This window comes from Pelophylax lessonae (genome assembly GCF_965119305.1).
Source record: "Pelophylax lessonae genome assembly, chromosome: 8".
Taxonomy (NCBI): Eukaryota; Metazoa; Chordata; class Amphibia; order Anura; family Ranidae; genus Pelophylax; species Pelophylax lessonae.
Window position 1 is genome coordinate 25,295,830 of NC_138775.1, and position 14,276 is coordinate 25,310,105.

Sequence of the window (14,276 nt, forward strand, 5' to 3'; positions counted from 1 at the left end):
TCTTCTCTCTGTGGGGAACGATCGTGGGCGTCCGGTGGCAATCGGAGCCGCCTGCCCCAGACATCGGAGTACCCCTTGCCGAGTGGGGGCGGGAGCGTGCCGCCGGTGGATCTGTGATCATTCCAGAGAGAACGGTCAGCTGTGTTTACAACAGCTGACCGTCCTTCTCTCTCAGCGGGGTACGAATGCGGGGGTCAGGCGGCAGTCAGAGCCGCCTGCCCTGTGCATCGGCTTCCCCGCTGACGAGCGGGGGGCAGGAGCGCGCCAGCGGCGGCACATGCTTGCCCGCCCCCTAGCTCCCTGCGTGCAACCGACATATACCTATGGTGGTTTGCGTTGGAGCGGCTGCCTGCCGCAGTATAACTGCGGCGGGCGGAAGTAAAGTGGTTAACACAATAGTAATCACCTAAAAGAACCAGTTCTGACCATGGAATCACAGTTTGGATACTTTTCTGCATGCATGTTTTTGATGCATTCTGGTTCATTTTTTTTTTTTTCCACCTCAAATAAGGACATTTGTGTTCCAGTGCGTTTTTGATGCATATTACTGCATTCCAGTACAGTTCAATGCAGAAAAAATGTAACGTGTTCTACTTTTACTGGAACGCACTGGAACTGACCGCACTGGTGTGAACTATGCCATTAAAAACCATATAATCTGCTATCCGTGCGTTTTGGATGCAGCAAAAAAAGCACTAGACTGCATGTGGTGTGAACTGGCCCTAATACCGCTTTATCTCTTCCATACTATTTAAACCTAATATTAAAAAAAAAAAAGTTCTTGGAAAAACCAGGACTGCAAGTTTCCTCTACCGGCCACATGTTTTGGAAGTTTGTTCCTTATGTTTTTAGTGCTGCCTGCTCTGGCCATTTTTAAGTCTTTCCAGATCCTCTTGTTTGCCCAGCTCTGGAGTTCTGCAGCTTGTCTGTAGATAATGAGATTCTCTACTAAAGTCTCATCCTTTTTTGTTGATTAAATTTCACATGCTAATCAGAGTGACGGCTGCACCATTCTGCAAATTAGACTCTAAAAAGAAAAAGCTAATAAATGATCCAAGGTCACAGAAGTCTCTCCTAGCTAATTGCGTTCTTCACGCCACTCCATACGTTACAACAATCTGGATGCTCCGCCGCCAATGTGCCGGAGAAAACTCTTCCACTTACAGCAAATGCCACATGCGAGCGCCAACATTCAGCTGGGTTCTCTGTCTGTCACGTAGCTTAACCACTTCTGGACCGGAAGGATTTGCCCCCTTTAATGACCAGGCCATATTTTGCGATTCGGCACTGCGTTATTTTAACGGACAATTGCACGGTCATGCGATGCTGTACCCAAATGACGTCCTTTTTTTTTTCTCACAAATAGAGCTTTCTTTTGGTGGAATTTGATCACCACTGGGATTTTTTTTTTTTTTTGCGCAAAAACAAAAAAAAAAAAAACAATATTTTTCACATTCTGCTATATAACATTCCCCAAAAAAAATGTAAAAATCAAAATTTTTTAACCTTTTAGGCCAATTTGTTTTCTGCTACATATGTTTGGTAAAAAAAAAAAATCGCTAAAAGCGTATTTTGATTGGTTTGCGCAAAAGTTATTGTGTCTACTAACTACAGGAAAGATTTGTCATTTTTATTGTTTTTTTTTTTTTTTTTTACTAGTAATGGCGGCGATCAGCGATTTTTAGCGGGACTGCGACATTGCGGCGGATAGATCGGACCCCTAACTGACATTTTTGACACTTTTGGGGAGACCAGTGACATTACTACAGTAATCAGTGCTAAAAATATACACTGTTACTGTAATAATGGTACTGGCAGGGAAGGGGTTAACACTGTGGGTGATCAAGGGGTTAAATGTGTACCTAGGGGAGTGATTCTAACTGTGAGGGGGCGGGGCTTGTGAAATGATCATAGAGACATGTGTTCCTATATAGAAGGATCACAGGAGCTCTGTGATCATTCCAGAGAGAAGAACGGTCGGCTGTGTTTACAACAGCTGACCGTTGTTCTCTCTCAGTGGGAAGCGATTGCGGGTGTCAGGTGGCAATCGGAGCCGCCTGCCCCATGCATTGGAGTCCCCGCTGCCGAGTGGGGGAGGGAGCGTGCCGCCGGTGGCGCGCACTCGCCCCCTAGCTGCAGGCGTGTGATCGACGTAGCCCTACGCCCGTACGCGCAGGAGGGCCAGCCTGTCTTAGTATATATGCGGTGGGCGGTCAGGAACCAGTTAGAGTTCCACCCTGCAGGAAAAAATATAATTCTAATATATTACTTAAGCTGCTAACTTTGAAATATTAGAACTTGTCCAGGGAGCCTGTGATGTCAGCACCCAAAGCCGATTTTTTTCAGGGTAAGGTAACCAGACAGTGAAGCTTTTCGGCTTCACATCGTTTCCTACTGCGCACTTTCTAATTAGCCCGGCAGTGGAGGAGGGGGGGGGGGCGAATTTTTAGAGACAGCGCCGTGGCACTGTCTCCTGGAATGGTGGAAGTGGACCTGTCAAAAACAGGTACCCCCCACCCCCCCTCAAAGGTGCCAAATGTGGCACCAGAGGGGGGAGGAACCATATAAGCAGAAGTTCCACTTTTGGGTGGAACTCCGCTTTTAAGGAGGTTATGGTTGGAAGGCGGTAAAGGCACAGTTCAACCGCCAGGTTTTATCACCCCGTAGTCTCATGTGTGAACGAGCCCAGGTACTACCACTACTAAGTTGCAGATAGCACTATATGACACCATTGGCTCTCCATGGTGTTAGCGGATTCTCAACCGATTTTACTCTATATGGACTCTGCTATATTATTTTGCCCTTCTTCCTGTGAACAGCCTGTGATTGGTTCTGTAATTTCATGCGTCTTCAGCAGTTTGTCTTACCAATGCCTCTGGCTGAATATATACTATATACAGTAGGTGTATGTCTTGGTTGGTGTTGATATTGTTACTCTGGCCATTTTATTAAAAATAATTAATTTTGGGTTAAATAAAAAAAGTGTGTAAATCTCTTTTTTTTTATTTATTTATTTATTTTTAATGGTTATTTGTTTAAAATATATAAATAATGTTGTAGAGATCTGAGAATGTGTGGTTGAGTAGTTTAGCCAAAGAAACTGGGCAGGGCTGACACCACTAATGCTGTGTTGTCAGCCCACAACTGGACTTATGAGCTCAGTGCATTTCTGGCTGATCAATGGGTATTTTGTGCTACTTGCAGGATCTTCAAAGAGATCAATCACAGGGAAATAAGCATGGGTTTATTATATTTATTTTTTTTGCCTTTTACATATGCTTTAAAGTGGTTGTAAATCCTTCCATATACCCAGTGAAGTGACAGACCTCCGGTGATACAGAGATCAAATAAACCCTCCTACATAAGGTGTACCAGTTTATCTGCAGACCTCACTACTCTACATCCATTTTAAAGTCCAGAATTTATACAGCTTGTCTGAGCTTTCAGAAAACAGGGGGCGGGGAGCTGAAATTACACTTTATAGAACTCAGTGAGAGCTTTTTAGGGGAAAGGGACAAAATCCCTCCCACCCCCCACACCACAGCACACAGGAACAGAACTGAGGCTGACAATCACAGGCTGTGTGCTGGAGCTCCATCCCCTGTCACAATTTTTTTCCTGGTGTTCAGAAGTGACTCATAGCTAATAGTAGAGGAAGGAGGCAGCATACAGAAATGGCACTTTGTATCCTGGATTGAGACAAGTACACAGTATAGAGCAGTGATGGTGAACCTTGGCATTACAGATGTTTTGGAACTACATTTCCCATGATGCTCATGCACTCTGCGGTGTAGCTGAGCATCATGGGTTCCAAAACATCTGGGGTGCCAAGGTTTACTGCTACTACCGTCACTGCTATAGAGCATATGGTGTCAGTAGAGCAGTAGAAATGTCAGTAGGGGCAGAGGTTGGTGTCAGTAGGGGCAGAGGATGGTGTCAGAGCAGTGGACATGTCAGTAGGGGCAGAGGTTGGTGTCAGTAGGGGCAGAGGATGGTGTCAGAGCAGTGGACATGTCAGTAGGGGCAGAGGTTGGTGTCAGTAGGGGCAGAGGATGGTGTCAGAGCAGTGGACATGTCAGTAAGGGCAGAGGTTGGTGTCTGTAGAGCAGTGGACATGTCAGTAGGGGGGCTGAGGTTGGTGTCGGTAGAGAAGTGGACATGTCAGTAGGGGCAGAGGTTGGTGTCAGGATAGTGGATGGTGTCAGTCAGTAGGGCAGAGGTTGGTGTCAGGACAATTCGATTGTGTCAGTCAGTAGAACAGTGGATGGTGTCTGTAGTTTTTATTATATTTTACCACTTCATTTTTTTTATTCATTTATTTATTACAATTTTTGCTGAAATTCCAGGGGTCTAAACTGAGGACAGAGCTTCCCCAGTCCCTTTTTTTCTGCAGCCTCAGCTGCGCTCGATGGTGAGTGAATGTGCTCTGTGCTGTGCTGGGCTCTGTGCTGTGCAGCTTCCTATTCATTCACAAACTGAAGAATAGTAAACAGAGTTGACTATGCTTCATTTTTAAATGAACACAGTGAGTGATCATTACCAATCAATCACTGTGTTCATTCAGAAAAGGAAGGTACAGTAAAACCTTGGTTTGAGAGTAACTTGGTTTAAGAGCGCTTTGCAAGACCAGCAACATTTTCAAATAAATTTTGACTTGATATACAAGTGATGTCTTGATATACAAGTAGCCTCAAGTCACAGCTGAGTATAAAAGGGAAGAGAGGCGCCTCTAAGTGTAGCAATATGGTTACATTTAATGAAGGAACAACATTTAGCAACTCGCATGGTTTTTGATTGGAACAGGCACATCTAAGGATGCAGGCATCAGGGGTAAAGCTGTCCACATAGACCGTCCTCCGCACCACCATCTACGTCATCCCTTCCATGCTGCCCCTCGCTATCAGATCGCTTTACTGCAGGGTGGTCTTCCTGGTCAGAATTACAGACTGGTAGCCGGCGGTGCAGAAGATGGTCTATGTGGACAGCTTTACCCCGGATGCCTGCATACTTAGATGTGCCTGTTTTATTCATCAACCATGTGAGTTGCTAAATGTTGTACCTTCATTAAATGGAACCATATTGCTACACTTAGAGGCGCCTCTCTTCTCTTTGATACTCTGTAGCTCCTGCTGGATTTTGATTCCAATCCCCTGGAAGCGGCAATTTGTGGATGGACATTTTATGGTTATGTAGCGGGGTTAAACATGCCTAAAGACACTGTTTGATATGTGGGAAGGAACTAGGCTCCCTCTAGTGGTAGCTGCATGGAATTTCCCGGGCTGTGACTTCCTTTTCACAAGATGAAGAAACTACATCTCCCAGGCTGCTTTGCAAGATCCAGGAACTAGGCTCCCTCTAGTGGTAGCTGCATGGAATTTCCCGGGCTGTGACTTCCTTTTCACAAGATGAAGAAACTACATCTCCCAGGCTGCTTTGCAAGATCCAGGGTGCACGGCTGCACCGCACGGCACTATGGGGGAGGTTATTTAAAGGAAGAGAGAAGCGCGCGAAGGGGGGGGGGCCTTTCTGCGCTGGACTCTGAGGAACCAGCGAGCGAGAGTGAAGGACTGACACTGGATATTGGGCCAGAGCCTTTTAGCCTGGAGGGACGACGTGGAACCGTCCCATCTCAAGCACGAGGCACATTCCTGGAGGTCATACTGCTGTTTGCCGAGACCGGAAGTCATCCGCCAGAAGGACCCCGCGCGGCTGGCACATAGCCAAAGGACTGAGACCGCAGTGGAGGCGCGCGAAGGAGAAACTTCTGTTGGTGAGAGGGCACATGCCCAATAACTGACTTTATCTGCTGAAGAGACAGTTTTATCTACAGATAGCGGTAGCGCAGCAGGAGGTGATAAAACCCCGGGGTTTATCACCATACTCTCTCAGGAGACTCATAGACAAACAATAAGGTCTGTAAAGGAGTCGCCAGAGGCTTATCTCTCTCGCAGAAGTTATTGCTCAGTTACGCAGACACCCTGCGGTGACAACTAACAGCTCGTTGTTTTTTCTTTCTTGATCTTTATTCCTAATCTGGATTACAAATGAGCTCTATTCAATAACCTTGCTAGCGAAGATCAACAAGAAAGAAGAGAACTCTGGGGGAGGGACTCAGATAGGCCCACCTACCTGGTACTGTGTCTAGCCTTAATGCAGGAGGAGTGTGGGGGTATTCTTTTACCTTTTTAAAGCTGTTTTAAATAACCTTTTATGGACTTGTATTGTATTGTATTGTATCTCCCCTATTCAATTTGATATATAGTAAACTAAGTTTGGTTAATTACAATCTTGTGCGTTGTTCCATTGTGTCACCCAGAAGGACTACTATTCAAGAAGGTAACAAGGTATTGTTGCATAGTGAAGTATTGTATTCCAACCTGTGTATCTATTTGATAGTCCAGTCCTATTCTGGGTCAGTTGTGCCTGAGGAGGGATCGAGCCAATTTGATTGGGTTGTTAGGCAGGGTGTAGACCCAATAATATAATCAGCAGCTCCTGCGGGGGTGGTGCTACAGTTACACAACCTATCGCAATGCTATCATCTTTTATATGGACTATAAATTGAAGGATTTATGAATAAATGGTTGTGGAACGAATCATCTGAGTTTCCATTATTTCTTATGGGGAAATTCGCTTTGATATAAGAGTGCTTTGGATTACAAGCATGTTTCCGGAACGAATTATGCTCGCAATCCATGGTTTTACTGTACTGGTGAACTACATATTTACCAGCCTCTTCCCTGCTCTCTCTCCTGAAACGATCTCCTGCAGAAGCCAGTGGGAGGGGAGGGGAAGCTGGCAGCACTGCCGGAGGAGGGGGGTTGGGGTGGGGAACCAGGGGAGCACACCGAAGGGCCTGGGCAGCACAGGGAAGAGGAACAGGGACTGGAGGGAAGTACACACTATAGAGGGATTATCTTCATATCTGAGGTTTACAACCACTTTAATGCATCTATGTTATATATATCATATTAAATCTCACTCTTTGGGTTGAGGTTTAATTTTAGAACTGAACTCCAGCCTGGCCTGTATCATTAACCCCTCTTGGTCAGAATGCAGCTACTCCCATCTCTGTGCACACTGTGGGGTGGGGGCTGTAACAGTGTGCATTTGAAGCTGCATTATAGTTTTATTACAGATCTGTCGCTGCCCAGGAAGAAATGGGGAGAAAAAAAAACAATTAATGTGCACACCGCGGTTGTACAGACACATGTGAATGTGTGCTGATTGCGCAAGCTCCATGCAGATAGCAGCAGCGGTGGCGGGACTGAATGCAGGACCACAATGCTGCAAGACCACTTCAGTGCCATTCCTGCTACCGGGTTACTGTTGACTTTAGACGTGGATGAAGCTATCATTTAATCATTTTAAATGAGTTGGTGATTTACAGCTTTTTGTGCACAAGATAAGTTTCTTTTTCATGTGATAATTGTTATATGGTTATGACGTTGGAACTGAGCACACAATTTTTTTGTTGCTGAGATACCTGGGAATCTGAAAGTGTATAATCTGATAACGAGACCAGTTTTATGACGGCGTTCTTGTTTTTTTTTTTCTCTTCTTCTTCTTTAGATGTACCAGCCAGCGGAATGTACTTTATGACCTACGAGTGGCTGAAAAAGGTTCTCACGCCGGAAGGCCGCAGGTAATCGCTGGTCCTCGTTACTTTTTTATCTATGATCAGAAATAAAGGGAAAACTTTTACCTGTGACTATTTTTAGCTGGTTAATCCTAATGAAGGTTGTGAAGGAAACGGGCAACCCGACATCCCCGCCTTTCCCTCCTTATGTCCTCAACCTTCTGAATACATTCCAGGTGCTATAAAACACAAATTGCCCGTGTCTCACAGTTCCCCTTTTTTTTCTCTAAAAGTAAAAGTAAAAAAAGCCTCTTCCCTGCCAGCGTGCTGCAGAGAAGGATCTTTGCTCTCTGTATAGAAGCAGTGGTCTCTCTGCAGAGGTTGGGCACAACCCACCACCTATTGAGTCAGACCTACAGCCATATGCGTGCATTAGGGTGTGCACCCCAAAACATAAATGCGTATGTCTTTAATGTGTACATATGTGCACACACACTTTTATAAATATAAACAAACATTTTACAATGTACTAAAACATGGACGGTGTCAGTAGGACAGTAGATGGTGTCAGTCAGAAGAACAGTGGACATGTCAGTAGGGGCAGAGGTTGGTGTCAGTAGGATGGTGTCAGTCAGGGGCAGAGGTTGGTGTCAGTAGAGCAGTGGACATGTCAGTAGGGGCAGAGGTTGGTGTTTGTAGGACAGCAGTTGGTATCAGTCAGGGCAGAAGTTGGTGTCAGGACAGTAGATAGTGATGGTCAGTAGAACAGTGGACATGTCTGTAGGGGCAGAGGTTGGTGTCAGTAGGATGGTGGATGGTGTCAGTCAGTAGGGCAGAGGTTGGTGTTAGTAGGACAGCAGTTGGTGTCAGTCAGTAGAGTCGTGGACATGTCAGTAGGGGCAGAGGTTGGTGTCAGTAGGATGGTGGATGGTGTCAGTCAGTAGGGCAGAGGTTGGTGTCAGTAGGGCAGAGGTTGGTGTTAGGACAGCAGTTGGTGTCAGTCAGTAAAGCAGTGGACATGTCTGTAGGGGCAGAGGTTGGTGTCAGTAGGATGGTGGATGGTGTCAGTCAGTAGGGCAGAGGTTGGTGTTAGTAGGACAGCATTTGGTGTCAGTCAGTAGAGCAGTGGACATGTCAGTAGGGCAGAGGTTGGTGTCAGTCAGTAGGGCAGAGGTTGGTGTTTGTAGGACAGCAGTTGGTGTCAGTCAGCAGAGGTTGGTATCAGTCAGGGCAGAGGTTGGTGTCAGGACAATAGATAGTGATGGTCATTAGAACAGTGGACATGTCGGTAGGGCAGAAGTTGGTGTTAGTAGCACAGCAGTTGGTGTCGGTAGAGCAGAGGACATGTCAGTAGGGGCAGAGGTTGGTGTCAGTCAGTAGGGCAGAGGTTGGTGTCAGGACAGTAGATAGTGATGGTCAGTAGAACAGTGGACATGTCAGTAGGGCAGAGGTTGGTGTTAGTAGGACAGCAGTTGGTGTCAGTCAGTAGAGTCGTGGACATGTCAGTAGGGGCAGAGGTTGGTGTCAGTAGGGCAGAGGTTGGTGTTAGTAGGACAGCAGTTGATGTCAGTCAGTAGAGCAGTGGACATGTCAGTAGGGCAGAGGTTGGTGTCAGTCAGTAGGGCAGAGGTTGGTGTTTGTAGGACAGCAGTTGGTGTCAGTCAGCAGAGGTTGGTATCAGTCAGGGCAGAGGTTGGTGTCAGGACAATAGATAGTGATGGTCATTAGAACAGTGTACATGTCGGTAGGGCAGAGGTTGGTGTTAGTAGCACAGCAGTTGGTGTCAGTAGAGCAGAGGACATGTCAGTAGGGGCAGAGATTGGTGTCAGTAGAATAGTGGATGGTGTCAGGACAGTAGATGGCGTCAGTCAGTAGAACAGTGGACATGTCAGTAGGGCAAAGGATGCTGCCAGTCAGTAGATCAGTGGATGGCGTCGGTAGTTTTTTATTTTTTTACTATTTAATTTTTTTTTTTTTTTTTATTTTAATTTTTTTTTTTTTTTTTTACAATTTTTGCTGAAATTCCAGGGTCTAAACAGAGATTCCTCAGTCCCTTTTCCTGCAGCCTCAGCTGTGCTGGACAGTGAGTGAATGGGATGTGCTCTGTGTTGAGCGGCTTCCTATTCATTCACAAACTGAAGGATAGTTAACAGGGTTTACTATGCTTCATTTCAAAATGAACACAGTGAGTGATTATTACCAATCAATCTTTTTGTTCATTCAGAAAAGGAAGGTATTGATGAATTACATATTTACTGGCCCCTTCCCTGCTCTCTATCCTGAAACGATCCCCTGCAGAAGCCAGCGGGAGGGGAAGCTGGCAGCGCTGCGGGAGGAGAGGGGGGTGGGAACCAGGGAAGCACACCGAAGGGCCTAGGCAGCACAAGGAAGAGGAACAGGGATTGGAGGGGGCATCGTGGGGCTACATATACGGGTACCGATCAACTATATTCTCCTGAAAGACAAAACCAGAGAACTTTCCCAGCTCAACTCGCAAACCAGTTTGCTTACCAACCAAATTAACCTGTCGCAACAGTATGTGTTAAAAACAGTCGTTTAGTTAACACGCATTTTGCAAACGCATGCATAAGCTGCAAGGCCCCTTCATGGCACCCTGTCTCACTGTATATTCTCCTCCTGTGCTAGTTGAATGCTGGCAGGAGTGAGAAGGGGAGAAGCTTACTTTCAGCTGCTGCAGGAGCAAAATACAGATCGGTTCCAGTAAATGCTGAATGTGTACCGAAAAGCTCCCGATGCATACTTGCGATCAGTAGCTTTCCGATCATGTGACAGCCAATCACAGCGGTCATATGATCTGAATGCCTGCCTCCACCCCGGCATTTAAATCCTCTTAACCACTTTACCGCTGCTCACTAGAGCTCTACTGCGGCAAAGTGGCTCTTGTAGGTCTGACGACGTAGACCTACGTCGGCAGACACCCCCCCTTCTCGGCGGCGCACGCGCGCCACCTGAGGCTCGCTCCCACTGTATTCAGTCACAGCGGGAGTCGGGCCAGGGGAGGAGCAGCAGCGATCGTCAGGGAATCGAGTCTGGAGATCCGCCCGCTTGTGTAAACAAAGCGGGCGGATCTCCTAAGTGACAGGCAGGGTCAGATTGCAGGGTTCAGCAAAGCTGAACCTGCGATCTGTCCCTGTGTCGTTCAGTCACCTCCCCCCACACACGTCAGTAAGCACCAGGCATACATTAACCCCTCCCTCTCCAATAAATTTAACCCCTTCCCTGCCAGTGTCATTTTTACAGTAACAGTGCATATATATAGCACTGATTACTGTAGTAATGTCACTGGTACCCCCAAAAGTGTTAAAAATGTCAGTCAAGGGTCCGATCTGTCCGCTGCAATGTCGCAGTCCTGCAAAAAAAAATCGCAGATCGCCGTCATTACTCGTTAAAAAAAAAACCCACCAAAAATTACAGAAATCTTTCCCTTGGTAAACGCAATAACTTTTGCGCAAACCAATCAAAATTTGCTCATTGCGATTTTTTTTTTTTTTTTTTTTTTTTTTTTTACCAAAAATATGTAGCAGAAAACAAATTGGCCTAAAATGATAAAAAATTTTGATTTTTACATTTTTGTTTTTTTGGGGGGGGGGGGGGGGGGGGATTTTATATAAAAAATGTGAAAAATATTTTTATTTTTTCAAAATTGTCACTATTTTTTTGTTTATAGCTCAAAAAGTAAAAATCGTACAGGTGATCAAATACCACCAAACGAAAGCTCTATTTGTGGGGAAAAAAAGGATGTAAATATCATTTGGGTAAGGCGTTGCATGACTGCGCAATTGTCCATTAAAGTCGCACAGTGCCGTATCGCAAAAAGTGGCCCAGACGTAAGACAGCAAAATCCTCCGGTGGTAAAGTGCTTAAAGGACCCAGAGGCTGCGGCGGGAGGGGCTGAAAAATTATTATTATTTTTTTTCTACTAGAGTGGGTTAGGACCCATCAGGCTTTTACTACTTTGTGGGGCTCTGTTGGGGACATTTCCCTCACTTCCTGTTCTTCTGACAAAGGTTTCACCTAAGAGGAAGTGAGGGGAATTCTCCCACAACAAAACAGACTGTAATAATGCTTTACATTAGTATGGAAATAGGTAAGGCTAGAATTTGTTTTTGTCTCCGTGACAGATTTTTTTCTTTCTTCCTGTCTTGTGACCCCCATTGTCAGCAGGACAGGAAGTTAATAGTATAAATCTCTAACGAAACCCCGGATAGCAGGAAAAACCTGACAGGAGTTTGAATTCTTCCCTTTTCTATACAAAAATAGAAGAGCGTTTTGCTGTACATAGCTTTATGAAAACATCACGCCACCCGGCCTCGGTACTCCTTTAAGAGTCCTGATCCAAGCAGTGGGCTGGCTCTTGGGAGGAGTTATGCAAATATCAGAATGCCTCTGTGGGTGGGTGTCTGGAGGAGTGGGCGTTCCCAGCCATGCAAACCACCCTAGGTAGCGCCCACACGCAATACTAATGCCTCGTTTCCACTGAGCGGAATGGTTCGGGTCGGTACAGTTTGGAAGGGTTAGAATGGTCCGGCCTATTCAGGTGAGCGTTTCCACTACAAGTCGGGCCACCAGGGACCATGCGGGGTTTACACCAAATGAGGTGTTTGTTTTGCTCCTTCATTTGACGTGAGCATTGAAGTTTTCCTGTCCGCCAATCAGTGGAATCTATCGTGTGACGCCAGTAGCTCCGCCCTAACCGTACCGTACCATTTCCTAAGGCCCTACATCTGAAGCAGGACCAGGAATGGTGCGGTTGTATGGGCCACTTTCATAATGGAAACACTCAAATTAGCGTACCGTACCGAACCGATCCGCTCAGTGGAAACGAGGCATAAGCCTCCATGATTGAAAGAACTGAAATCCAATAAATGAAAGCATGATTCCCAAAAGCAGAGGCATGATGGGACTTGCAGTTCTGCAACAGCTAGAGGGCCACCAGTTGGACATCCCAGTGCTTGATGATGCTGGATGTCCTGCAGCCTGTGAGTGAGGCGGGCTCTATCTGGCTTGCTCTTGCTTCTAATGCACATTGTGTGAAGCTCACAGTGTGCGGTAAAATCAGAGTATGCAATTTCAAAACAGGAGATAAGCCTGTACATCTGTGCCAGACTGAAGGGAACTCCGGAGTTCAGCTTTAACTGTTTTTTTTTTTTTTTTTTCCTCTCCCTGCTCTGACAGTGTAAACGATCTTAGCGTTCCTCGGATCCTCTTTGCTGGAGGAATGGCCGGAATCTTTAACTGGGCTGTTGCAATTCCCCCAGACGTGCTAAAATCTCGCTTCCAGACAGGTGGGTGAATGACTGGCCTCACTGTGAGGCTCTGCAGGCGTTTCCATTAATGTAAGACTTGTGTTACATCGAATTCCCCGGTATATTCTTTCCTCCCTCTTCTTTCCACTTCTCAGAGTGCAGATAATGTGCGGCCTGCAGGGCCCTGAATTGGGAGTCTGTGGGGCTGTTAATTACACAGGATTGCCTACGAAAGTTGATATCATTTACATTTTCCAATTTTCCATTAAAGTGATGTTTTGCCCCCCCCCCCCCCCAAAAAAAAATTAAAAGTCAGCAGCTACACATACTGTACACATACTGTGACTTTTAATATTAGGACACTTACCTGTCCTGGAGTCCAGCGATGTCGGCACCGCGGCCGATGTTTCCATCGGCTGTCAGGTGCTGCCACTGCCATTGCTGGTAAGGGAACCCGGCCGTGAAGCCTTGAGGCTTCACGGCCGAGTCCCTACTGCGCATGCACGAAGCGTGCTGCGCTTGGTTAATGGCCTAGGGGGAGCAGGAGGGGGCCAAACTTCTGACGTACCTCTCCGTGGCAAGGTCCGATGGAAGGGGAAACAGTTACCTGCTCCCCCCCCCCCCCCCCCCAAAAGGTGCCAAATGTGGAGGGGGGGGAGGAGACAGCTAAGCGGAAGTTCCACTTTTGAGTGGAACTCCACTTTAAAGCGGAGTTCCACCCAAAAGTGGAACTTCGCTTTAGGTATTCTAACCCCCTGACATGCCACATTTGGCATGTCATTTTTTTTGGGGGGGGGAGCGGGTACCTAGTTTTGACAGGTACCCGCTCCCACTTCCGCGCTCCGAGGAAGTTCTCCTCTCCCCCTCCCTCCCTGCAATCTTCTGGGACATGTCAGAGGTCCCAGAAGATTGCCGGCCAATCAAGACGCGCAGCGCGACTCGCGCATGCGCAGTGGGTACCCGGCTGTGAAGCCGCAAACTGTCACAGCCGGGTGCCCACAGCAGTGATGCCGGCGCCGCCGAGACCAGAGGGAGAGGATCGAGGCTTCGGGCGGCCGCATCGCTGGACCGTTGGACAGGTGAGTGAAAAGGCTGGAACTCCGCTTTAAGGTAACCCCTTCCTCACCAGTAATGATAAATCTTCACCCCTGGGGCCCAACCTGTAGCCCCCTTCAGGCTGTAGTCTGTAGTGGTATTATTTGCCTAGGATCAGTGATGGTGAACCTTGGCACCCCAGATGTTTTGGAACTACATTTCTCATGATGCTCAACTACACTGCAGAGTGCATGAGCATCATGGGAAATGTAGTTCCAAAACGTCTGCGGTGCCAAGGTTAGCCGCCTAGGTGCTTACATAAAGATAGCTGGGGCTCGTAAAAAACACTTGCTTTGATCCCTAAAGTGTGATCTGTGTTCGGATCACTCTTCAGA

The 14,276-nt window shown here is 46.8% G+C and overlaps 1 protein-coding gene across 1 annotated transcript in view; it reads left to right on the plus strand.

Annotated features, from left to right (window-relative positions):
- Positions 1-14,276, plus strand: part of SLC25A20 (solute carrier family 25 member 20) — an 85,449-nt gene that overhangs the window by 55,980 nt on the left and 15,193 nt on the right. The window contains exons 6-7 of the mRNA XM_082266594.1: positions 7,573-7,645; positions 12,776-12,885. Coding sequence (XP_082122720.1) covers positions 7,573-7,645; positions 12,776-12,885 — 183 coding nt within the window. The remainder of the gene's footprint in view (positions 1-7,572; positions 7,646-12,775; positions 12,886-14,276) is intronic.